Source organism: Serinus canaria, chromosome 10, assembly GCF_022539315.1.
Source record: "Serinus canaria isolate serCan28SL12 chromosome 10, serCan2020, whole genome shotgun sequence".
NCBI lineage: Eukaryota > Metazoa > Chordata > Aves > Passeriformes > Fringillidae > Serinus > Serinus canaria.
In genome coordinates, this window is record NC_066324.1 from 8,444,459 (window position 1) to 8,471,765 (window position 27,307).

A 27,307-nucleotide genomic window follows, 5' to 3' on the forward strand; every position below is an offset into this window, starting at 1 on the left:
AGAAAATATTCAATGAGAAATCAAACCACATTTTTTGGCAGTTAATCAAGCTGTCCCCTGTGTGAGTGTAAATACTTGTCCCTATGCTAGATCTGCTCCCTGGATGCTGGTTAGAGAAATGCTTCCTTAGCAGGAGGCTGAGCCAGAGAACACCTGAGCATCTGCCATGCCCTCAGCTCCTGATGACTTCAAGGACAGCTAAACTCATCCCATCTTTATCTGCCTTCTGCAGGTCCTCTCCCTTCTTCAGGACCTGATATAATCCTGCACTCTTTGACACTCAGGAACTCACAACATGAGGGATTATAAGGTAGGGAAGTATTATGTAACATCATGGCAGAGAGAAATGATTCTTTTTGCTTGAGATCATACAGAAGATCTGTTGTAGCACTCAGAAAAACATCCCAGAGAAGTAAGTTTTTGTTAGTTATGGACTAATGTCATATGGACATATGTCTTTATTATTTCTCCTGTTTTACTTATTGCTCTGCTTTCTCTGTTTTACTCAAGACTTAATATTGATCTTGAACTGGGATGTTTTCTTAGTAGAAAGGTTTCTGGTTTATGGTTTGTGTTTCTCTCAATTCCTCTCTTCTGGCAGTATGGGCTCTGGCAGCCCAGCTCCAGCACAGCTAGCAGTAGTTTAGTATATGATCAGTGCTTCTCGTGGTATTTTCTGCAGACACTCTTGTAGCACAAAATAGCACAAAAGGTTATGTGTCTGTACCACAGTTCATAATCCAGCATTTCAGCACCAATGCATCTCGATCACTGCTTTAAGCTGTGAGCTGGGCCAGCTGAACTATAAACTAGGTCACCATCCCCTTCTCCAGTCCCTGCCAGACAGGTGAAAAGATCTCAAGGAGAGGAAGATGCAGACAGAGGAGGGGATGATGAACCATATCCTTTAGTGGCCAGGCCCACCAGTGCTCATCTGAGAGTTTTGACAGGGCTGTGATCACTGCTGTGTGGGTACACACTGCACAAGGTCTTCCCAAGCTGGCTTGGTTACCAATTATTCATCCAGAGTTTGGCACAGGCTAGTGACTCAATGAATATTATTCTGATTGGTTTTACAGCCCTTGTGGCTCAGTGATGGCTGCTGCTAGCACAGCCTGAGCTTCAGCTGAAGGTGGGCTGAGCACACCTGTGTTACATAAGGGCCACATCAATGCCTGCCATGCAGACACAACTTAATGTTGACATTTTCAGCTGTATAATTAGGTATGCCAGCAAATGAACAGCAGCAGTACTAAGCACTATTCTTTGTGAGCTTGGTGTGGGGTGTGTAAATATTTAGCCTCAGTTAAGGAAAAGAAATTAGGGAAAATAAATATTCCCGAGCACATTCTAAAGAATGCTAGATAAAAGAACAAAGCAGAATATAAAGCAGATTTTACGAGGCAGTATTTATGAAGACCTTACATTACTTACACACCCCAACATTTTCATGGCTTCACTGCATAGAAACCCACTCTATCTGCACATGTAGGACACTATATTCTAGGAGGTGTGACTTTCGGAAATAGCAGGTTTTTTAAGTAAAGAGGAAAAACCCCAAAAACTGCAGCGCTTTACTGTGGTATTCTGCTCTCTTTCTGCAGAACTTTATTGTGGCAACTCTGATAATTAGCAGTTTCCCACAGGAGGGAAGATTTTGCAAGCCTGTAAGATGTCTGCTTTCATTTAGAAGAGGAGAAGTAGAAAAGTAAGGAAGAAGCAGAGAGAAGCAAGCTGGGAGAGAGGTGTGATTTATTGCTCTTCAGCTGTAGACCTGTCAGTGATCCAAATCCTTAATCTTGTTCTGTGTGTACTTTTTCTCAGGAAGTCCACTGGGCATTTCCTGTGTGTAACTCAGGTAAGTTGCTAGTATGGCTTTTTAATATCTCCTGGGCAGTGCACAAGACATGAAAAGACAGTATAGGGATTCAGGCATCAGAGTTTCTTCTTATTAAATTAAATTAAACAGTATATCAGCTGGACCAGAACAGCTTTTATAAAGTGTATCAGGGATAGGGTAGGAATGAGGATGGACAGGCCCCTGCTCTGATTCTGTCACTGTGGTCCTCACATAGGCTACAGCTGTGCAGGAGCTGCTCAAATGTGATACTACCCAAGGGATTTCCATCCTGTTCCAGAACAGGAACACGATACCTCTCCCTCTCTGCACCTTCTTTCTCCCTGTGTAGAGTGCAAGGAGCATGGTCTGTAATCTGTGCTCACCAGCAATTCCCTGGGAAACTGCCAGCTTAGAGGAGAGAGATGGATAGACTCTGTCCCTCCTGATGTGATACAATGAGCAAAGTACTCTGCAGAAAAGCAGGAAGGCTGGGCCCAGTTTCTGGCTAGGAAGACTTGGGAATTTCTGTGATTGCTTTAGAACCCTTGAATGAAAGGTACTACCCAAGGCTTCTTTTCTGAGGAAGAATACAGCAGTAATCTCATCTCAGCTTGATGTCCTCTGCCAAAGTTAATGAGAGAGATCAAAGCTGATTATGACACAGTACTTGGATATTTGGAGACAAAAATATGTGCTGTAGGTATATTAAAAGCCTCAGCTTCAAATTTCCTAAAGAAAGCCTAAAAAATCTCATATGCATTTGAGGATTTGAAGCTATAGAAATGTCCTGCTTTATAACTTTCTCCAGTAAAACATTTTATTTTTTTAAAATCTATCAAAATCTATGACATTTTGACAGAGAAGAATAATTGTCGAATTTAAGGAAACACTGATCAGATCTGCTTTGCTGTACAACTTTTTATCACCTGCAAATTTCCAGCCATTCAAGTATCCAAGACTGCTTTAGAAAAAGACTTCAAGCATTATAATTTTACAAGAAGTGAGTAACTGCTTGGAGAGTTTTGGAGAACAAATGGTTTGCTTCTAAGCAATCAAAGTGATGTTTTAGCTTCCCTAATGAGGTAGTTTCCTCAAGGAGCTGGAGAATACTGACATGAGATACTCCCTCTGTTGTTGCAGCAGATTCCTCTGGCATTGACAAATAGCCTATCTGAGCTAGCAAGGTCAGATGGACAGGAACAGAACAAACAAGGGTGCCAAACCCAGAGTAGTCTGGTGCTCCTGGCATTCCTAAGCAGGTGGGAAGACGGCTGAACAGACATTTTGTCATTTGGGACATTTGTACCTAGATCCTTGACAGGTGCTTCAGGCGTATTGTTTACTTTCTAGACACCAGGATGTGTCCAGGCACTGAGTTTATTCATGCAGAACAACCCTCTAAATCCAAGAATCCAGTGACACAGTATGAGCTAAGAGCTCCCCTACATGCAGTGGAGACAACAAAAAGTTGCAAAAGCAAAAATTGGCTCAGAGTACCTTCAGGGAGGCATTAAATTCTGCTGGATTTAAAGGTCTCTGAAAGAGTGCTGCTATTAAAGGATCACCAAGCAGTACTGCCCTGACAATGGGATCTTTGCTCCCCTTAAATTTCAAGGGTTAGATCAGAAACAGGTAGGGCCAGCTTTCCTGAGTACATGGAGACTTTTCAGGGGCCAAAGCCATCCTGTTAGAGCATCTCTGGTCCCTGTGTCCTCACAATTCAGCAGCTGGTCGCCAGAGCAGTTGATAGCCTCCAGGCTTTCTGGGCAGTGACCCATTTGTGGAAGGGTTTATGTATATGGTAAATGGCTACTTTAATGTTACAGAATTTAGGAGTCCAGGTTTTAAATAGTAATTAATAGTAATTAATACTCAAACCCTGTAGCATATACAAAGCATAGACAGACAAGGTTCAGAGAGTTGTGTTATGGGCAGAGAGGCTCCCAGTGAGACGGGAGTTGCTGTGTTGATGACTAGACACGCTCAGCGTGAGCCACTCCTGCCCTGAAAGGCTTTACTATCTACACAGACAAAGCAGATGCAGGAGAAGAAAAAGCACAGAGGTACAAAATAACTTCTTTGCCTAAAGTTACTCATCAGCCCACAATGGCACAGTGTTGTCCTGAATGCTCAATGAACTATTTAACATGGATATTAAAAGCTTAAGTGGGGAGTCATTAGGGCTTTAAGAGGTCCCAGCCCAGATTTCTAAACAAGGCTATCTAGAAGGAAGCTCCCAGATTTGTAACCACGTGGCAACACAATCTGCCTCATTTTGAAAGATGCTGAGCTGCCCGGTGGCTCCAAAGCAGCCTGCCCTGGGGAACCCCTCCTCCCTGAGCTGCCCTGCCCAGGAAAGTGACCGAGCAGCCGCTTTGCTCTCGGCTTCAGCGGCTCCAAGGGCACCCAGGAGCTGCTGGCCCTGAAGCGGTGCCACCCCTGGGGGCAGGGCAGCACTGACCTGGCTCCACTGGCAGCAGTGGGCATGGTCTGATGCCTGGCATCTCACCTGCCTGTTTTCACAGGTTTCATTCAGTAATTCTCAAACTCTACCTGTGTTTTTACCTATTATCCCTGATGATCACTCAGTTTTCACCAGATGATTTTTTTCTCCCATCCTCTGAGAGGCAGAAAAACATTTCGTTATTTTTAGGGATGGACTCATGTCTCTGATTGGGAAACCAGTATACGGAAAACAAAAGCAGAGTATTAAAGTTTTGAACAATATGAGGCTTTTTTATTCCAACCATTTTCACAACAGACTTGATGAGTAAGGCTCCAGAATGCCATACTTAAATGCCAAGAAATTGGATTTTCATTTCTGCTCTTTTTTTTTTTGATGAGAAATAGTCCCTGGGTTGTTTTGGAAAATGAATGCTGAAAGCTGGAAATCCTGATGGTAATTGATGTTTTTTCATTTCCACATGTGCATCTTTCTTGCAAACTATGTAGCATCAGCACAGTAAATATCGTTTATGTAATTTAAAAGTAAAATGCATCATGGAGCATGCTAATAGAGCTTGATGGTAATATCATATAAACAGAAGCATGAGGAAGTCTGAAAAAATCCTGGGCCAATTTCTGCTCTTGGCTAAAATCCTACAACCCCCTTGAAGTCAGTGGCATTCTGGGCTTGCAAAGCAGAATTTGGACTCTAATTCTACAAATCTCTGAATGTGGGCATTGCAATGGAAAGCTGGCATTGCTGCTCATGAAGGCCACTGCCAAATAACTGCTGGGCCAAATTTCCAGTAGGCCTGGGAAGCTGAAACTCTATTTCATCCTCTTAGGATAAGCCTTAGAACCTGTGGAAAAAAAAAATCCAGTGAGACTCAGAATCAAATAAAATAAAATTTAAGATTCACTTGTTCAAGAGAACTGTGTGCTTATTTCTTTCCTATTTTTATAGTCTGTCTCTCAGGGAGCAGGAACTGATTCTGCTCTCAATAAACCTATGGTGAAAATCTCAGCAGAGTCAGGAGCTGCACACTGGGCCCCAAACAACAAGATTAGAACTGAAATGATGTTAGCACTTAACACCGGATTCAAAGCCCACTGAGGTGAAGAAGAGACTTCCCATTTTCCAGCTCTGAAGATAAATCTACCTCAAAATGAATACATTACTAAGATTCCTTTAGTGATATCTAAAGCTTTAGCAAAAGAAATAACAAGCCACCGCAGCAGAAGCAAACATAAAAGGAGGCAAAAGAAAAGGTCCTCTGTGTTAGCAGATAGATTAAATGGATTTGGGAGAAGCAAGTAAAAATCAGGAGAAACCTCTTTCAGAAAAATTGTGCCCATATTTTCTAAAGAGGTATAGGAATGGATAGTCCTTAAAACCATGAAAATAAGTTGTGCTGGAGAATGAAGGTGATGGGGGCATTAATATATGAAAGCAGAGCTGAGTAATGTAGGTCACAGAGAATAAACAACGTTCCAGTTGTGACGTTACAGAAGAGGAAGTAATGTTCACTGATTACCACTCACCGTTTTGCCATACATCATCAAATCACTGGCACAGCTGGGGAAAACCTTTCACCTGGCTGTTTCAGCTTGGACTAGAATCTCCTGCCTAATTGTTTGGAGTTTCTGTTGGATTTCTCTGTCAAAGCAAAATCATGCCTGGTAGAATGAAGCTGTTCCCTGAAGAACATCCTACTGAATATCAGGCTCCCCATGCTTGAGGCAGTCCTGTGCCCTACTGAACATTTGTGCACTCTTAAAAATAAAAACTATTCTGATCAACTTAAGGTGGACCAATACCCTCCAATTCCTTCTCTGCAGTGGTCCACAGAAAACAGGCTTCTGCTTTCAGCTGCTGGTTCAGAATCACTTTTGACTTCTTCAGCTGATTTCAAAGCCATGGATGCCTTTCTCTGGGTGGTTAACACCTTAGCCATTTCTCTGATTATACTCTTCCCTTTTAATCCTCATTCTACTTGACTTCAGCAAGGTTTTTTAGCCTATCAGTACCTAGATCCTCAAATCAGAAAACTGAACACTATTACTTCAATATTATACTTTTCATTCACAGTAGAATAATACGTACTTGTAATTTTTAAATGCATCCTTTATTCTACCCCAAGAATAAACCTGGCCATCTCGTTTGAGAATTTTCTTCCTCAGAGACAGCTTGACTACTAGGTTTTTTTCAATGCAAATGGCATAAAACTTTGTGTTCCCTATTTTCCTCGAGGTTGTTTGCCTCTTCTGAGCTGTGGCAGCTTTTGACTGTACCAAACATAGTGATTCTGAATGCTCCAAAAAGCCCATTTAGTCCAGCATTATTGTTCATGAGTTTTCTCAGTTTTCAGCACATGAGAAGTGACGAGCATCACCCGCAACTTGAGTAAGATCACATTTGAACATTCTGCTGCTCCCCCTTGACATCTGATGCCACAGCTTCACATTTGTTGCACCATGTGTTGCTGGTCAGTAACTCCTGGCAGGAGGTGTCTGTCTTGTTCACTGTTTGCATTTCCCTTGTATTGGGGCTGCTGTTCTGCCAGCTGCTGCGCTGGTTACTCCCCAAATGCAGAACAATCAGCTGGCCTTTTCCTAAACACTGAGGATGTTGTGCCCTACTATTCTGCATTTATATTTCCAATGATGAGATGAAATTTGACACAAAAGCAGTCCGAGAACAACCAGAGGGAATTAATTCAAGGCTTAAAAAAAAATCATATTAAAAAGAGGATCATGGAGAGGCTGGGAGGAATGCAATCATCACTCCCTGCAGCTCCTTATGATTACTGCCAAGACCATGAAAGTGCTCCAAATAATGTTGTGGTGAATGCTGTGATACCCACACGCAATGCAGGTCATCTTCTGCTCATGCAACCTGGCATTTGGAAAACCTATTGCATCAGCAAAGACAGCCAAGACTGAATAATCTCTACCAAAATAGCTGTAAAGCTATGCTAGCACTTCCATGCTGGTTGCACCAGCATTTTCTAGTGTTGATCCAAGCTCTGATATTCAAAACAAACAAACAAGATGTTTTCTTCCCTTTTAGTGCTTTTTCCCGGTTTATGGATCTACCTACTCAGCTCTCAACGTGGCTGATGGCAAGCTCCTAGCAATGAGAAGTCTCTGCTTGGATTTTATATCTTTATGCGTCCCCTTGCAATGCTTTCCTCTGCTCAAAAAAAGACCCCAGATTTTAAATCTCTTCACAGTACCCCTAGGAAATCAATGATCCTGATGGGTCCATTCCAGCTCAGTATATTCTGTGATTGATGAAATGGGACCGTGTTTTACCCAGCCTCAGCTTCTCTGGGTGCATGACTGCACACTCTTCCTTCCCTTCTCCAAAACTCTCTGCAAGCTCCACTCACCTCCTGGCAGCCACTCTAGCCTTGGCCCGCTCCTCTCCCCTATCCACAGATAAAATTCTCCCTTTTTTTGGCTTGTTTTATGTCCCTGGAATCCCGTACTCCCTATCTGCTCCAAGCCATCAAGTCACTCATCATCCTTAAATCTCACCTTTAAAACCTCCCTGCATGGTATGGGCTGTGACAAGTGGGGAGAATGTATTTAAAAAAAAAAAGAAGTAACGATATCCATATGTAGTGGGTGTGAGGTGGAAATGGTGTCCATGTAAAGAAGCTGTAGTGGATTGTCAGAGAGCCCCACAAGAAGGGAAAACACAAATAAGCAGGTGACATTTTAGATAAGAACTGACTCCAAGGACACCGCTGCCTTCCCACAGGGCACAGAAGGCGAGGGGCCTGGGAGGGACTGACCCCATACAGCGCCCTGAGCCCCGCAAGAAACCCCGCCAGGAGAGACCTGAAGGGACCAGAAGGCGCATCCACGAGTATTTACAGCGAAATGAATTTATTTGTGGGGCAGGAAGGCGGCCGCCGCCCCAGCAGCCGCTGCCCGCTCGCCCTCCCGCTGCCGCGTTCGCCTCAGGTCACCCCTGCAGGCGGGGGGGCCGCGGGGCGGGCCGCTGTCCCTTTAAATAGCATTCGGTGGTTCACGTCGCCGCCGTCGCCGTGTAATAATTACTCGCGGGCCGTGGCGCCGCCTCCTGCTCCCCGCGGCCTCCCTGCCTGGGCTCCGCCAATCAGCGCCCGCCCGCGTCACTCTGAGGGCAAAGAAACACGGAGAAAGGGGAAAAAAAAGTTTGGTGAGGAGCGAGCGGGGCCGGCGGGCGCGGCGGGCCCGGCGCAGGTGAGGGAGCGCGGCGGGGCCGGGGCGGCCGGGCCGGGGCTGCGGTGGCGGCTCCGCACCGTGACGGGGCGGGGGGACGGCGGCCGCCCGCCCACCGGCCCCGGCTTGCGGCGGAGGGGCTGTGGGGAGGGTTCCCCCTTCGTACCCCCGACCCCCTCAAGCAGCGGGCGAGGGGCTGCGGGGCGGCAGCGGGCGCGGGGCCCGCGGCTCTTTCTCTGCCTTTTTTGGTGGTTCCGTCCTCCTCTCCCCACCCCCGGCGGGCGGCTGCGTGCGCAGGAGCCATCCCGGGGCAGAGGTGTTTGTACTCGTGTCCTTGGGTGGAAGGGAGAGGCAGAGCCGGCCCTCCGCCAGCGCTGCGCCCGCTGGGCCCGGCCCCGCGCCCTCCGCACGGACCGCGGGGCTTCGGCACCGCGCTGGAGCCGGCGGCGCTGCCCTGCCCGCCCCAGCGTTCCCCCAGCCCGGGCAGGGCCCCGCTGCCCCTCGGGTGAGCCCAGTGCGGCGGGTTTGGCTGGTGTGGGGACAGGGGTGCTCGGGAATCAACGTGTGCTTTGTGTTGTGCCGCTCTTCTACTTAAACCAAGGGTTAACGCTTGCAAAGTCTGTCGTACTTTGGCGTTTTGCTTTATGAAAAGTTATTGTTGTTGTTTTGGTGTTCGCCCAGGAAGCCTGTGAGATTTACCCCACTTGCCTCCTAGGCTTTGCCAAAAGCCTGGAGTGATAGATAAAGGGTGTGAACATCCACTCGTGTTTCCACAGGATGTTAGGATTGGGTAACCTTAGAAAATAAAAAGGGCAGTTACCTTACTGCTCATAACAACAGCAGCAACAACGAAATGCAGAAGCTTCCACCATATGTGCTGGTGTAATGTAGAGGCATTCAGCAAAACCGTGGTTGTTACTTCACCCCCTGCATGGATTGACTTCAAGTGTTGTGTTCTGAAGTCCATTCCCGAGTGTTTGTCCAGGCTTGTCCTATAATAGGTGTCATTGCATAAGAGTTACAGGGAGCAAAGAGCGTGCCGAGCTTCTTTCACTCTTCTAAGGTTTTGTGCTCACATCTTAACTGTGCCAAACTCTACACTGAAAAGAGAAGGGCACAGCTTGGTGAGCTGCTCTGTGAACTTCAGTAAAAAAAAAAAAAAGAAAAATCTCTTCTTCCTCCTACTTACAAGTAAATATTTAAATATTTTTGTTTGTCTTGTGTCATCTTAAATAATTTTTTGCACAGAGTGCTAATCCTCTTCTAAGCTGTGGATGATGGTAAGTCAACAGTAGAGGAAGTAAATATGTCAGTTCATTCTTTGTCTCTTTCCTGTCTGTCCTCTTAACTTTTACAGCTTTAGTCTTTGAATTTTATCTGATTTGTTTTTGTAGTGCTGAGGTACCTGTTCTAACTTTTAGAACAAGGGGACTAGCTCTTTTCTGATCTGTCTTGCATTTGTTCAGGCCAAAATAAATGTATAATGGGAGGATTTTTGTTCCTTATGGTACTGAATAACAAAGTCTCTGACATATCAGTGGCATAATTCCTTTGGGTTTATTACTTTGTAGATAGAGAAGATATGCTTCACTAGTGGGAAAACTGTCTCCTGTATATATTCATAGAATACCTCTTAAAATGTTTGTCTTAAAAACCTGTGAATCATATTAAATTTATTTTAATCTGTTACTATTTAACTTCTTGACTAATCATGAATTTATGGTAAAAATGAACAGCATTGGGAATGACATAGTATACTTACAGGAGTGTGATTGAAGAATGTAAGTTTACATTTCAACTTCTTGTTAGTTCATGGTCTCAGATGGCACATTCAAAGCTTTACACAAATAGCTTGAAAGAGATAGTGGCAAGTTATCAGAGGGAGAGTAACATTAACACAAACTACTGAAAAGTTGCTATGGTTACAGATAAAGGTAATCCCTGTTTCTGTGAAAGTGTGTCGTTTTGTAACAGCTATATTAATCAGCCTGATTTCTGAGGAAATTGGAAGTATACAAACTTCTGGCTCCATTTTCTTGGCAGTTAATTGTTATGCACTTTTTTTTTTTTTTAATACTGAATGGGCAGTGACGAGTATTCAAGATACATCATTTGACCTACAAAGATTATTATAGATTACGTATAAATGCACTTGGGCCATGCTGAATTCAGTGGAAACTGTAGTATACTTATTTTACTCCACCCAAGAGATACCTGATATCAAGGAAGTGTCTTTTAAAATGTCTGGATCCTTTTTCAAGGACTTTGGCTGAAGCAAGTAATGTGGCCCTCTGTCACCAGAGACCTTGATTGTGCAGCTGTACAAGATACAATTCCATGTTCTCATTTAAAAAAAATAATCACACACCCCCCAAAAATCTCCAACAACCACCCCAATGCAAGCCCATGTGGCAGCTGCTGAGAGGTTGAGACCTGTTAGGAGTGTCCAGCTTTGTAGGCCTGGAGGCTACAGGGCAGGGACAAATGATTCTGTGAAAGGCTTTTTGCCTATATAGAAAGAGTTGGGGTTTAACATACTGGAACTTTAATAATATCTCAAGTCAGCTAAGCTTTGGGTGGTTTGAGATAGCTGCTTAAACAATCCAGTGGGATGCGTCTGTCTGGTGTGTCTGTGCTGCTGTCCAGACAGCTCAGCAGACCTCTGTATTTACCACATGCACCTCTTTGTTGTTTCCAGATCTGATTATTCCAGTGCAGTAGTACGTCTGGGATTGAAAGCAGCGAGAGGAATCTCAGAAGTTCAAGATTACTGAAATCTCATCAGTCTGGTATGTTGTTCTCTTCAAACTCCTGGACTAGCAAGCAGAATTCTTTGTACATGAGGGCCTCCTTAGTTACAGCTAAGGATAAGTTTCCTGCTAGGTTTCTAGGACCTTGGCTTTTCATCAGCAATTTCATTCTCGGGAAGTAATGTACTACTAAGAACTATGAACTGTGCATTGTTGGGCTTCTGTAGAAGATTGTTTTTGGTTGTGGAGTTTGAAGCAGGACAATGAACCCAAGCTCTGGGGACCTTCAGTCAACATACACTCTGAACTTGTTTTCATCTTGCTTATCCAGCTTGGAAATTCCAGGTTCTTTTGCAGACTTTCAAAACTAAAGTCAGGCTGGAAAGGAGCTACTGCTAGCAGACTTTGCAGAGACTGATGTATTGAAGAATGCATAATATGAAAAGGAATGTTTTTCCTCACATAAGATTTTTTTTTTCCCCCACTACCTTTATGTGGACATGGCACTCATGAAATAATGGGGTTTTTTAGTTTTGATAAAAATTTATAATGTTGTCTCAGAGTCATTTCTCAAATGCCGAAGTTCTGGAATTCCTATGCTAATGTACTTTTAAAATTAATATAATTTCAGAAATACACAGCAAGTTTGGGAGCTATTGTTTATAAACAGGGTTACAGCATCTGAGGGTGTGAAAGGGATGGGAAGTTAAATATTACTTGGAAAACTGTCTCTAGTAATAAGAAAAGCTAAAAGTCTGAACTATAACAATAATAAAAATAAATAAAAAATTCAACATGCTGTAGTGCAGACATCATTGACAACCAAAGGGTAAAGTCCTTTTCTCCAATGCCAGTTCAGTGTGTGTATGCAGCAGATCAGTTTCTTTGCTACTTATTAACATGTACAGAATCCAGGAGGTGTAATGGATTCAGGACTGAAAACCAGGTGCAAAATAGTGAAGAAAGCTCTTGTGGTTCACACTGATCTGCTGGGACCTGGATTGAGTAACCGTCTCTTCATCTAATCCCTGAACAGCCATCACATGTGGCTTTTGATCACTACTATTCTTGTCTCTGTTTGAACTGGTGACTTACAGATGGAGGGCTCTGTTCCTGATCTCTTGAGCTGTCAGCTCTCCCAAACTTGCTGTCTTCTATGTGTGTAAGATTACAGAACAAATGGCCTTTTAGATGTTGCATGATTACCATAGTCAAATGAGAGTCAGGTGCCCTCTTACTGTCCAAGTGCAAAGTTGGGTGGCAGCAAACTGATTTTTTTTTTATCACTGCTGTGAAACCTTCCCTGCTTAGTGTTCCTGCAGCTGCTATCTGCTGTTTTCCTTTTTTCTGCATTGCTACAGATATTGTAAAGATATTAGCAAAGATATATGTAAAGATATTAGCAAAGGTTTGAGCCTGAACCTTAAAATAAGCTTGTGCCATTTTTCCAGAATGTATGAGTGCTTAGAGGGAAAATAGATGGCTTCTTGCAGAAACTGAGGCTGAAAATTAGGCTTTTTAATCCAGTTTCACTACATTTCCTTCAGCATGAGATAATGACTTGAATAGCATTTTTTTAAATGCATGGATTCCCACAGGTAAACAAATTTTTAAATACAAATATGTTTACCTGTGAATTCTAGTCCAGTGACCTAGGGGTCAACCATGAATCTAGTTTGGATACTCCACAGGAGATCCTCACTTTTATGAGGATAGCAAATAACTCTTTCTTATTAGGACAGTTATGGTGTGGGTGTGTTTTGGTTTTAAATGAGATGGGGTAAGAAAATCTGGGAGGCCATCCCCTTTTGCTCTGGGTAAGCCATACTCTAGCTCATCAGAGGCTGGCCAAACTTCTGCCAGCTGAGACTCAAGGCAGGTGGAAGGGGCTGATTAGCACCAGAGTTAGTTTCAGGAGTTGGCCAGACTGCAGGGCTTGTGGGGGGAAGAGGTGGGGAGGAAAAGGGATGGAACATCTCCCCTGTAGTGATAAGAGCTGTTAGTTGCCTGTGTGACAGAAGCATGAGCCGAAGTGTGGGAAGTTTGATGATAAAAATTATTTTTCATTGCCATTACAAGGTGGTGAGACTGCTGTGGTAGCAAACAGAGCTGGAGATATTTGGAGTAGTATATTTGGGTTGGGTTTTTTTTCCCCTCTTCTTTTTAAAGTACCCCAACAACAATGTTGACTATAAGGTTGTCACGTCTTCTAGCACTTGGCAGTTTGGTTGATGTCATTTGCGACTTGTGCTGCTGTTTCTGTGGACCTAAAGTTAATGTGCTCTGAATTGAAGCTTTCCAAGATTGGTTCCTGAGATACTTGAGGGACACTTTATTGGTCTGTTTTGTTTGTGTGAACTGTGTTCTTGGTTTTGATTGCTTAGATAAGGATTGGTCAAAAAAAGTGTCATGCAAGTATGAGTTATGCTCAGGGGACCTCAGATCAGCTTCCAACAGTGCTGGTTCTCACAGGGCACTGAATTCAGGTGTAAGGATTAAGGTCTGGTTCTTTCAGTTTTTATTTTAGGTATTGTGGGGGAAGTTGTGAATATTGTTAATTCTATTCTTGTAGTGTTTCATACATATCAGCTTATAACCAATTTCTCCCTTTCAGTTGTACTTGGATTTGTGGCATAATATGTTGCTTTAAAATAGGTAACGCAAAATGTGCAATTTCATCATTTTAGCAGAAGTAAATGTCCTTCTTGAAGGTGTTTTTTATGCTCTTTGGTGTATCACAGCTCAAGGGAGCACTTAGCTGTAAATATTTTCCTGATGTTGTGTAGTATTTGCAGTAAAGCAGTGTGCTGGACTGCCTTGGACTTCATTAATCTGTGTTAGGGAAGTTAAAACTTCCCTGTTTTGTGGTAATGGTAGTGGGTGAAGTAAGGGAAGGCTGTTCCAGCACTGGGAAAGGTGACAAGAACCAGAAACAAGTTTTTCCTCTCTGCCTTCGCACAGGACAAAAACAACCCCAATGTGCTTGTGCTGACAAGTGCTTTATCTTCCTCTAGCTTAGTATTTTTAGATATTTTACACTAAACACGTGAAAATATTTTATGTAAGGCAGCCTTGCTACCCAGATAAGTCTTGTGTAACTGTGATGATACTTGTGGGTGCAGGAGGGAACAGTGACTGTGTTCTGGCTCTTCCCTGTGTTGCTTGTTAGGATGGGGCAAGGTTCGTCTTGAACGAGGTGTCCTATCTGCACTTGTGAAATATTTGTTAAGCCCTGTTTTGTTTTTACTCATCTTTTCACTGGATAGTTGTGTTTGCACAAAGGAAACAGACCCACTTTTAATCTTAAAGACAGGTTTTTGTGTAGTGCTGAGAGGAAGCTGTGCCGTGAGAAATGCTGCTGTCATAACGTGACCGGGATCTTGGAAATTTGTTAAGTCGAGTGAAGCCTGAATAAGCACAAAAAGTTTCTGGCAGAAGCCGTGGTACCTTGTGGGATGGAGACAGTCACTTCCTGCGGAGCTCCTGCTGACTCATGCTTTAAATGGGTGGAAGTCTTTGGAACCGGCGACCCGATGTATTTTTAGCCGGGGTTACTAATTTATATAGTGTGCTCGGCCTCCCAGGGTAACTCCAGTCACCCTTAAAGCGCGGATGGGCTCCAAACCCACAGCTAATTTTATCCCATAAGTGGAGCAAGCGGCAGTTGTGTAATTGCCGAGGGAGAAGCGTTCCCAGCCCGCTCGGGTGTTATCCTCTCTTCCACCCCCGACCCCCCGCTCGGGAGAGAGGTGCCGGGAGGGGTGGGCGCCCCGCGGGGACCGGGGTCCGTCCCGGGCACCGTTCGCGGGGTGCGCCCGCCCGCGGCTCGGGTTTGTCACGGCGGCAGCGGGGCACGGTCCCTTTAAGAGCGTGCGCCCGGGGTGCCCGAGCCCGCCCAGCCTAACCTGCTAGCAAGGAAAAGTTCTTTACCTGACGGACAGGCCGTTCCGCCAATCAGCGGGCGCGGCCCGGCCGGCGGGGCGGGCCTTCGCCGCCTCGGCCAATAGGAGCGGGAGGGCGGGCCCCGTGCCCACGGTAGGTTGCGCCGAAGTGCAGCTCCAAGTGAAGTTAATCTGGGGTGAAGCGAACAGAAAATTGTGGAGATCGTGTTGGTAGGAATTTTGCCGTTCTAATCGCGTCGTGTGGCGTCGTTCCGCCCTCCGGGGCAGTGGAGTTCATGTGCGTGGGGCTTTCCTTCGTCGTTCCGCTCTCTAATGATGGCAGGATATTAACATTTATGCAGGGAAGCAGAACAAAAGGGCTCTTTAGACAGGAAATAAGGTGCTGAGAGACTCAAACTTGACCGAGTTTCTTTTGTCATCTCTCGGCTTGCACCGGGTGTTCTGGCGTGGAAGAATCGAGCGGTTCCACATTATCTTATGGAGAAATGTTAATTCTGAAATAGCGAGGATAATGCTGCTGTTTTGGAGTTACACAATGTTACAGGAAGAGAGCTCGATTTTAACTCTAACTTCCATGATTCTGATGAGATTGGAGGTAACTAATTATGACAGCTGCTGCGGGATTATTCAGTGATAGCATTTGCTCCAAGTCATTTGTCTTAAATTGTCCTTTGTTGTATCACTGAAGGCTGCTGTGCTGTTGTCTGTGTGTTTGTTCTTGATGAGAAGAATGTCTCGCAGGTCTTTAGCATTTAGAACAAAGATATGTAAAAACTATGTAAAACATGGCAATTTTTTCTTCAATTTTAATCAGTTTTGTAGGGTGTCTGGGTCTGTAAGAGCTCTGATTACAAACACAGGCAGGAAAAATGAAGTGTTACTGCTCTGTGGTGCAGCTATTACCCTTCCAGCTAAGGGGGGGGAGGATTTTTTTTCCTTTGGAATTGGTCTGAATCTCTTTGGAAACCTGTATTGCCTAATGGTAGCAGGTGTTTTATTTGAGGGAAGATTATTTTCAGTTTCTGCACCAGTTATATCATATATGGTATTTTTAGTGACACTTTGTGCATCTGAAAGGGCTTCAGGAACAGGAAAAGTATGAATTGGCATGGGATAGAGTGAGAGGGAGGAGAGCAGGAAGTGGTAAGGCAGGAAACAGGGGGGTTCTAATGAGAATGAAGACTTTCTTTTAATTGCCACCCTTTATGTATTAGATGAGGCCACATACAGAACAAAGCTTTCAGATTTGGAAATCTATTTTCTTACTTCCCTGAATACTTCCTGTTTTTATAAAATCACTTGGGTTGATACACAGCTGCTTCTGGGAATTGGAAAGAAATACTCATGTCCCCAATACTTGTTGAGTCTGAGAAGTTTGATGGGTCTTGTATGATTAGTCATGGTGATAGAAGAATGGATGTGAAAAATTGAGCAACAGTCTTTCAAATGACCATGGAAAGTAATTGCTTAGACCTTCACTGAATGTAAATAAGTGTTATTTTCAAAGTATACCTCGTTCTTTCAGTTTTACATTGAGCCATTCTGTTTTCTCCCAAAATGCTGGGTATAGATTGTTTTTTTTACATGTATATATCAGTGTCTTGATACACTGGTGCCTTGCCATGGGCCAGTGGCTTACAGGTCCAAATTATTTGCTCTTGCTGTCTTTATCTGTGTTTGTCATTTTTAAAAGCCCTGCATTGTATTTAAACCCTGAAAACACTATTTTAGAATGAACAATGACTATATATGGTCTTTTAGCAGACAGCTGGGTTAGTTTTCTTGTACTGGGTTTAAGACCAGGATACATCAGTGTTTAATACCTGGATATTAATTTCTTAACTTCCATGTGATGCTAGGCCTAAATGGCTGGATCAGGTGTATGAGGTGAGGGCAAGAAGAACACTAGAGTTAGCTGGAATTTCACTAAACTGATGAGTATGTATATTAGAATTGCTAAAACTAAAGTGAGCCAACTAAAGTATTTGTGTGCTATTAAATATCACATTTAGCCAAACACTGGTTTCATTTAGAACCAGATAAAAGCTGAATACATGAGGCAACTTGTTTTCTGTTGCTTGATCACTGAGCAGCCATGTTTCTTGAGTCCCCTCTGGCCCCCAACTTAGGGAAGATGTATTATCTGGGACCAGTTTTGCTGATTTATTCAACACAGGAGTGAAATGCTCAACTCTCTTGCCACATGTATACAGTTCTAATGCAGGCTGTTTGTAGAAAGCAAATCTGCCCTAAAGGATAAACATAGCACTTTGCTGGCACAGCTGTACAACTTCTGTATTCAGGCTACAGCAAATGTTTCTTGCCTGCATTCAAAGCCGTTGCTGGCAGGACCCGTGTTGTCCCTGCACAACGATTGGTTGTTCCAGCATTTCTTGTTCATAAAACCTTCTCCTGCACATGCTCCATCTGCAGATCTTAAACACTGTGAATGTGTTGTGTGCTGTGGGATTTATGTGTCTGCTTCTGCTGCCAGGATAGAATATACATCTCTGATGAGAATAAGAGATTCTCAAAATCTACTGTAACGCTGGGTACAAAACACAGGATGAAATTTTATCTCCCCTCTTTGAGACAAAGGACATCTGTGCCCTACAGTTCACCAGCTGCTGGTGGCACTGCCCAGCATGACGTGGGTGGCACAGCATGAACTGGGATGGTGACCCTGCACTCTGGTTCTGTTCAGTGCTGCTTGTGCAGGCTGTGTGTCTGCCACAGGCTGATATCTGTAAAATATCCCCAAGCCTTATGGAGGGCTGCTGTCCACCCTGAAACCAGGAATGTGGGCTTTGGATCCCCCAGCCTGTTGGGCCCTGTCTGCCACACATGTGGCCTCCTGCACACTCCCAGCAGAGTGGCTTCTGTGAGCGCTGCAGGCACAGTCAACTAGGCTGGCTCAAATTGTTCTGAACTAGTGGCTGGAGCCAGCCCAACTGGCTCTTTTCCCCTTCTCTTCCTCCCCCTGTTTCCCAAGTGGTTTAGGGATCATTTCTGCTAATTGCCCTGGGCACAAGGCAGAAGGGAGGTGGGAGAAGAATAATGTCATCCTAGAGCATGTCAGCAATGCCCAAACAGGGACACCTGCCCTTGCTTTTAGCTGGGAGGTTTGGCCTCTAACTGGTTTTCTTGCAGTTTCTAGGAAAGGGGTGAGCTGAGGTGTGATCAGCACAGGGCTGCTGTTGCAGGGCAGATTGGTGCCCAGGACCAGCCCTCTCCTGCAGATACAAGGGCTCCTCAGGAGATAGTTGTGTGTCCTCCTGTGGTGTGGAGCTCGCTCTGGGTGGGGCAGATCATCTGCCCAGTGATGTTTACACTGTAATAAGGTTTTGTGAAAATAAGCATTTAATTGCACATGACCTACAAAGGAATAAAAATAGTTGGGATCTCTTCTTGGTTTAAACTCCATTTAACAGAGGCATGAAACATGGTTGGGATTTTTAAACCTGCTTTGGTTATTTTATTTTTTTTTTACCTTTAGAAGTATCAGGAACATTAAGTCTTTCTTCCCTGTTCTTGTTGGATCTCAGATGTGTCATAAGCTTCTCAGCCCTTAATTGAAGGGGTGGGGTGATATATTTTTAACAGATCCCTTCTTCCAAGTGTGTTTATAAGGCTTTTGAGCTAAACAGAGATTAGCTACAACAAAGCTTTGACAGTGCAAAAACTGTTTCTCCTCAATCATGTTGAGGTTTTTTTGCTCATTCTCCAATTGTTGAAAAAAACTGAGGGTTTTTCCAATTTGAGAAGTAACTTTTTTGGCTATTGAATTATGCATTAAGAGATAAGTTGATCTAAATGGAGCAGAAGATGGATCAGGTTAGGATTTAACTCAGTTTAAGACAGTATTTTGAGTATTACTTAGACAAATGAACACACTCGTTTGAGTATTTCCTAAAAATAGCTTCTTTCTAAGCAGCAGTTTTATTAAACCCACAGTTCTTCCTTTAACTTAATGCCTCAGCAGTCCTGCAGGAGCTCAGACTGTTTCTGTGCTGAAGACCACCCCTGCTCAGCTGTTCTGCCCTGCCAGGATGTATTTGTGTCACAGGACTCTAACCTTCAGGATATGGTATTTGTCAGTCTGAAACGTAATAATCCTGTATCTGGAGAACTAAACTATAAACAGTGTGGCTGCCTTGGCAGGCCCTGGCAGCCACCCCAGCAGTTTAGCTAGCCCAGGGTTTTAAGACAGCACTGCACCAGTGTGTCCTGTAATTCATGATGCTAATGCATCTTTATCTATGTGAAGAATTAGGGAGACAAATGTAAACTTAATAATCAAATTGGAATGGGAGCTTGAAAGAGGTATTTCTGAGATGGAAGTGAGGTGTTTTGGGCTCGTTGAAACATTTTGCATAGCATGGGTTTTCTAAGCAAGGCCTGAAGTTTTCACCAATATGGAGTCTGGATGATTTTCATGTGTGTGCTGTGGAATATAATTGTGCTGATGAAAACAAAATATTGCATGAGAAAGGCAGGTATTTTCTGCTTAAGGTTCCATTCTATACCTAAATTGGACATATTAATGCATTTTATACAGAATGTTATCTCTAATTTAGATTGCCAGAAGAAAACCTTCAGTGAGTTGTTTATCACGCTAGTTTCAAGGATGGGGTGGCAGGGAAGATAAAAGACAGCAAGGAAGGATAAAATTGTTTCTCTACTACCCCCTGTATGAATTTTGTATGCATTCAGAATGATTTTCTAAAATCAGGTACAATCAAGTCCTTAATGCAATGCAGTGTTGTCATGTTCCAGAATGTTTTCTGTGCAATGGGATGACCTTGCATTGCAATCTGCACCATTTTCAAGGTAGGAGCAAAAGAAGTGGTTGTGAGTGTTAAACTGAAAGGTTTGGAGATTGCTCTCCTTGCCCAGCTCCTTCAGAATCAGGTAAGTTGCTTATCAGGTAGCTTTAGTTGCTGCTACCAGAGAGTTTTCTAAGTGAGTTTCACCAGACTTCTCATGTTGGGATTATGCCATCCAAATATCATGCTAGTATGACATGCTGTTGGATATTGGTGTCAAATCCTTAAGTGATTTTGTAGGTATTAATTAGAATTAGTTATCAAACAACTGTTGTCCTTCAGGTGAAGGGTGACAAGAAAAGTATTTATTGTTTTATGACACCAAAATATTTGATTACTATTGTGCAGAGAAAGAGAAGAAAATTGTGGCAACATGGAAGGACTTTGCTGAAATGCTTTTTAGGGAAAAGACTTCAGAATGGCTCAGTAGAATTGTTTTGAGTATCAACATATTTTCATGGGGTTTGTTTAAAGTATCCTTGGAGAGGAGGAAGGCAGCATTAGTAACAATAGGTCAAGGTAAGTGTATTACTATTAGTTACATAACAAACAAATTAGCAGTTGTCTATGACGAACCATGCAGGGGCTAAGACTAGTACTGAGATAAAGGAGTGTTTGATTTGTAGAATGACTGGCAGCTGGGCATGTCTTAATTGCCTTCTTAATAAGTCCAGTCAAACTTAGTGCTTTGAGTGCATTTAAAAGTGATTTTAAACTTCTGTGCGTAGCAGTTGAGTAATTGCTTTAATTTTTTCCTTCCAGTATAACAACAAAAAAAAAAATCTCATTTCACACTCTGGTCACTTGGTTGATTTTGTTGCCTTCCTGCATTTGCTTTTCTCTTACTTGGTGTCTTTGAAACTTTTGGCTCTTGCCTCTGGTCTCTCTTTCTGCAGGAATTAGCCTGTTATTCTGCAAAGTCATAATGTGACTGTGACCCATGGTCTTAAGTTTATACCTAGTCATTCTGTATATAAATAAATCCCTGATTAGTTGCTGCCTACTTATCCTTCTGTCTTCAACCTCAGATCCCACACTACACAATCAGAATGCTTGGAACATGAGTCTTCTCTGAGTAATACCTCTGTCCTTGCTGCAGCTCTGACACCTTAATTTCTCAGACTGTCAAGGCCTGAAATGAAGAATTTTTTCAAACATTTTTGTATGGCCTGAAAGCTCAGCTTGGTGAACCTAAACAGGGTGGCATATGTAGTGTAAAATGTGCAGTGTGGTGTTTCTGGGTTTCCTTGAGCAGCATCAAATTTTACAAGTTGGTTTTTGAAATGCAGGTTCATGGGTTAAAATTAATGGTTTTTTTAAATGTAAGGAATACAAATATTCTTCAACAGTTGTGTGGGGAATTTTGCCCTCACAAAAGGGGTGTGAGACAGAAGGGATTTCTGGGAGGCAGTGTAAGGGCACTGGGCTTTTCTCCAAGCCATAGTGAGGACGCTGTTCTCTTGGAACCAGCATAGCTGAAGCTGCTGTGCCTGTGACTGCATCCTTAGGCCAAGCTAAAGGACCTTGTTCTTGCTGATAACCTCCTGTTTCTGACCCAGTACCATAATAAAAAGGAAAATGCTTTGTTTCCTGGTAATAGCCCTGTTGGCCATAGTTTGTGAATGGAAGGGAACGAGCATCATGATAGAAAGCCACATGTTGTTGACAGTTGAAGCTCAATATCCTGTGAGCAGATTTTTCTCTCCCCATTTTTATCCATTCTGAAGTGTGACACTGGCTTTAATATGTCAAGCAAAATAGTTGGTGATCTGGCCTGCGTTTTTTCTATGTTTGTGTACTTTTCCTTTATATTGTGAACTTTTCTTTCTCTACAAAGTGCTGATACTTTGCCATGTGTCAGTCTGTTCTGTGGCAGAATACAATCACTATGGCAAGAGGATAAAAACAGAAATCGGATCTACTTAAGGAGTTATGTTCAAAATACTTCTAAAAATGTAAATTTCTGTTTATGTGACTTGAGGAAAAAGGGAAAATCCCAGGGCACTACTTAACAGCTTGGCCTTTTTGATTACAAGTCCCTCCTGTAAAGCCATTTATTTTTCCATGTAGAGTTGTAGAAAAAAACTCTGTACAAAGGTAGCACAATAATAAGTGGGGAGACAGTGGCACCCAGCCATGCTATTTTTAGGTGATTGTGTTCTTAACTTGCTGATCTAAGTGTTCTGGACAGTGAGTGGGGGAGACATTATACTAGAAATGTGTGCTCACATAGCGGAATCTTGTCTGGAAAAAGAATGAATAGCAGACTTGGTTATCAGGAGGGCAGTTCACAGAGTTGTAACTGGAGTATTTTGTAGGTAAAAACGATGCCCTAGTGATTAAAGCACAGTGTTTGCAATGCAGACTCTTACTCGAGAGCTGTCAGCTCTGGCTTTCTCCTCAGTTGAGAAACTGAAATATGTGCAGTCTGTTCTGTATGGGCTTAGGGAAGAAGTGTAAAAAACTATTTTCTCTTCCATGATGGCAGTGGGGGAAGAAATGCCAGTTGTCCTCAATCAAGTTGCTTCCAGTATCTTTTTAAGCTTTTCTTAAGCAGTGACCTCTCCATCTGAGCAAGTGGTGTACTTCTGGAAACCTTCAGAAAGGAGAGTGTCTCATTGCAAATTTCTGATAATTCCCTAGTCCCTTATCTGTTCACTTGACACTTAGATAGTTAAAGCTGACACAAGGCAACTCTCACTAATTCATGCTCTGACCTCCTGGTGATGTGGGCCTTTTTCCTTGTCTTAAGCTGTAAGTGAGGCAATGCTTTAAATTTTAGTTCTGCTACTGACTTGGTAGGTTCACCTTCCTCCTGCAGTGCACTGTTAACTTTGACTCCTCTGGCGCAGACCTACACCATAAACCAGATACAAGAGCCAATCCAAGCTTTTGAAAAATGATGTCTTTAGGGTCAATCAGTTCCTGTCCTAGCAATGCTGTGACAGAGCTATCTAAAGCCCCAAATTACCTGTTTCATGAAACCATTGCATTAGTTGGATATGAATAGACACTGAATGTATGTTTATAGGTTGCAGTTGGATGTTTACGTGTTCCATTGTTTCAGGGAGTGTAAAGTGACAGCTGAGAGGAAACTAAGGAAAGATGCAAAACTTCAGAGTGTGACCAGTTGGTCTATTCCTGTCTTCAGTGAAACTTGACAGTGTATTAAAGTGATGGATAAATACCAGTTGTCCAACATGGCAGCTGCTAATCACCTGTGAAGTATTTTCCTATGCTTTGTGCAGGGTGATAAGTTTTAGTATGTAGACATCTACACAGTACATGTAATTTGTTTGGGATCCTGTAAGCTGGCTTCCCCAGTGATTGAAATAATTAAGGGATAAAAAAAAGCAGAACCCCCCCCCATCCTCCCCCCCCCCCAGAATAGCATTGGGGTTAAAACAAAGTAATACCTTTGAGTCCCTTGACTAAATTTAAGTGTATTGCAAGAGATGAGGAACGCAGCTTTGCCACAGGGAATGCTGTACTTATACCTCTTCTGCTGAAAACTTGTCCTTACGTACCCTCTTTCTTTGGTCAGGCTTTAGCTTTAGGTTGAGTTCCCCATCAAGCCACAGTGAGGGTATTGTATAATTTTACACACTTAAATTAGATATAGTGCATAATTCTAAATAGAACTACACATCATGTATGATAATCACAGTGTTCTTGGAAGTTAAGCTGAATTCAAGATGCCCTAGCCAGAAATGATGACAGTTTTATTTATTAACACATAGGAACCCCGATATTAGAGCAGGAGCTCCCTTAGCATTAGACCCACATAGAACTGTGGCATTATAAGCTAATTAAAATTCTACATAGTGCTGTTTATGAAAACAAATTATAATGTGTTTTGTGCTTACTGTCAGTTCTCGGCAACAGGTGCTTTGTTAACAAGAAGCTGTCTATTTCGGGAACTCGTGTTAAAGCGGCTTTTATCTCTTCTGGGTTTGATATGCTTAAAATAAGTGAAACTTATGCTGTATTGAGAGAAGATTACTTATTCACTGAAGCTCAAAAGAAGCGATTACTGAATCTATATCTATTCTTTCAGTAATTATGAGGGTAATCTTGTAAGTGTTTGAATCCTTCTTACAGATTATTTCTCATCAGTGCGTTGAGTCAAACCTGTTTTAAAATAAAGCACCAAAGATAGTTTATGAAGTTGCTCTCCTGCATCCCTGTTGGCCTGGTATTCTAAAGGAATTTAGAGAATTCCAGAATCTCCTGATTCTAATTCTGTACAGCCTCTGATTTCTGAAATGACCAGCTTCAATATCTGATACCAGAGAAGGCAGTGTCCAACCCTGTCTGGTCTGTTTCAGAATAGCTTTCTTACCTTTTGTAGAGCATTTTAAAAGAAGGCATTTCTGTTATCTGACAGATTTCAAATAAACCTTAAATTTATGGGACTGTGAAGGGCAAGTCAAGTATTCCTGCAGCACCTGAATGCCAGAAAACAGGTATGAGATTTCACAAACTCCAGAGGAAAGAAAAAGGCTCCTCAAGCAATGTCTGTGACTTGTACAGTTTGTCACCAGTTCAGCCACACATGATGGAAACTGTGTGAGCTGACATAACCAACTGCTGATAAGCAATTACTGACATGGTTTGATTTTTCTAATGGGTTTAACTTCTGAATTCTTTTTCCTCTTGAGCAGAGATACCAGAGCAAGCACTCTAAAAGGGTGCTCTTTTAAAAGTAGCTGCATGTTGTGTCACAAGTGTAACTTCATGTAAGGTTTCTGGGTCAGTCTTGTCTCAGAGACAGCCATCTTCCAGAAATGGGCCTGCTCAGCCTGCCTGCCTCAGATCTTGGGTGAGCTGGGGAGGCTAAACTGAGTAAGTACAACTTCATACCTGGGGGGCAAGCCACTCTTCTCTGGCTTTAGCATGGATACAGAGTGCTTTGGGTAGGACAGCATGACCAGATGGCTGGCCAGTGTCTTCTCTGTGTTCCTCAGATATGCCTCTTGAACTTCTTTCACTATGCCTCCCCCAGGGATGCCAGATCAAAACCAACTTCCTGAAACACATTATATACTCTTATCACTTTTCTTTGTAACTCACTTAGAAATTGACTTTACTATGTACTGAACAACTACAGTTACTATGTTGCTCTCAGTGCTTTTAATGTTTAACTAGTTATCTTTATTGAAAGTCCCTGTCATGGCTCACTGTAAACAAGCATGTCTAGCTCCAAGGGTTGTTTGCTGTTTTTCCTCTTGAACCCAAGAAGTGAGTTTTGTTGTGTGTGTAGGTTTTGGTTTGTTGTTTTCACTTGCATTCAGGTTGACCTCTCCAAAAAGGCAGCTTTGTCAGCTTAGATTTTCTGATAGTCATCACCGGAGAGACAGAAACTTAGAACATGCTGGTGGTGCCTCTTACTGAAAGCATTTCTGTGTTGCTCTGGACTGGAGTTTGCTGGATGAACTGGGGGTGGCCTACAAATGTATCATGCTAATGGGAAATAAGAGGCTTTTAAATTTTCTAAGTCAGAGGAAAAAAATGATGTTTCTTTGAATCTCATGAAGTTTGGATAATGTCATATGCAAGGATATAATTCTAGTGGTGCTGCAATGTTAGCCTAGAACAGCTAGGAAGTCCCAATATACAGGCTGAAATGTACAAACAGTGATAATCCTTGGCATCCTGACTTGTATTTTGCTGCTTTAGACTCAAGTTGAAATGCATGATAAATAGGAGTGTGGAAGGCTTTATACAGAGTGCTGCACTTAATTTTTTAAATGTCTTAGCGGTTAGCAGATGATCCATAAAGTAGTGGTCATTACTGCAAAAACCTGGCATCACACCAGTAGCTCTGTATGGCAGCTTTCTGTAATTTCAATACAGGTCCTTTTGTCTGTACTCTGCCTCTTTGAAATCCAAAATAAATAAAATTTTATTCTTCCTACTAGGTAATAAAATGTACCTCTTACATTGCTTGTTAATTGTTGGGGAATTTTTTAAGAATTAATCTTCAGTAGAGTAATAATGTTCATGGAATTGACCCTTTATTTGGTGTGTTGACTATACTAGAAAGTTTGGAAATTAAGTATGAAAAATTTGCTTCTACTTGTTTTTGTGCGTAGACTTTGGTTACTGCAAGCAATTAGATGCTTTTGCATGAGGGGAATGAGAGTCTGAGGTACCACTTTTACAGAAGTTAATCTTTGGGTCTGGTAATCCATGCTTTGCAAAGGTTAAGCGTGGTCACAAGTAGTAATTACAGTTTCAAAGTAACATCTATTAACAGTGTATGTAGACAAGCATGGAAAGCTGAGTCCTTATTATCAGTGATCTCCTTGATACCAGTATGGAATCTGTGCATCTTTGTTCTTGCTTAGCAAGAGTGGAGAGGTTGTAGTGAAATGTTCTGTTGTTCCTTGTGTAACCTTGAGTACAAGAGCAGTCAGCTGTACTTAGCAGCAAACACGCTTTAACACTGGAGGCTTTGTCTGTACCAGGTGTTCCTGGGCTTATGATATTCTGGCTCAGATTAGTTACAAAAGTTGCTAATGTTCTGTCCCTTCCTAAGACCTGAACTGTCTCTCTTCTGTCCATCTGCCACTTTCTCTCATGAGTGTCTTTTTTCTACTAGTGTGATTCTTCCACAGTCTTTCTGACATCTTAAATCTGAGATATTGCCTTCTTAAGAGTTCAAATTTTATTTATGTTTTAGTTCTTGTATGGAAGGATTTAAGCTTGCTAACTAATAAAAATTGAAAGTGAAGAAAAGACTTCTCTAACTCTTTATGCCTTTTTGTAAAGTTTCTGCTAGGAGTGTCTAGTATAAGTACTTGATTGTAGCCTAAATTAAGTCTGTGCATGAAAGAAAAATAAAAAGCTGTTCAACAGGAATAGACAGGGACATAGTAGATATTAACTCACTTGACAAGTGAGTTAAAAGAACATCTTATGTAAGTCTTTGGTCACTAGCGTGAGTATTTTGTTTTTGTTATGAAGTCATATAAATTCTACTTCACATTGCAATTTTTAAACTTTGAGCATGAAGAAAACTGGAGGCTCAGTGGAGTGAGTGGAAAGCTTTAAAATGTATGGATTCTCTTGGTGCTGAGGAAGTTGGAACTCCTGTGTTTTGAAAAATGCAGCAGCTGTGTGTTCTGCTGCTAAAGGAACAAAGAGGTCACTGCCCTTACAGATCTGCTTGCATAGCTGGTCCTTAACCATATTCACTTTTTTTAACTCAAAGCATTCTGATGAAACTGGGTCAGAGTGTAACTACACATGTAGCTGTGCTGGCAAATGTGAACCAGCTGCAGTGCTTTAGCAAGGGTGAGCTCTAAGATGAAATGACATGTCTGACTG

The 27,307-nt window shown here is 42.6% G+C and overlaps 1 protein-coding gene across 5 annotated transcripts in view; it reads left to right on the top strand.

Moving 5' to 3' along the window:
* The first annotated feature begins 8,351 nt into the window (after window positions 1–8,351).
* Window positions 8,352–27,307, top strand: part of ZFAND6 (zinc finger AN1-type containing 6) — a 36,416-nt gene continuing 17,460 nt past the window's right edge. Inside the window, exons 1-2 of one of the 5 annotated variants that reach the window (XM_030228378.2) lie at window positions 8,352–8,518; window positions 11,196–11,286. Coding sequence is in view for 1 of the 5 variants with exons in the window: in XM_018913907.3 (XP_018769452.1) it covers window positions 15,425–15,426 (2 nt within the window). In the remaining 4 variants the exon portion in view is untranslated. Of the gene's footprint in view, window positions 8,519–8,838; window positions 9,003–11,195; window positions 11,287–15,226; window positions 15,427–15,720; window positions 15,745–27,307 lie in introns of those variants that run through there. The other 4 variants (XM_018913908.3, XM_018913909.3, XM_018913907.3 and 1 more) reach the window with 4 other exon arrangements.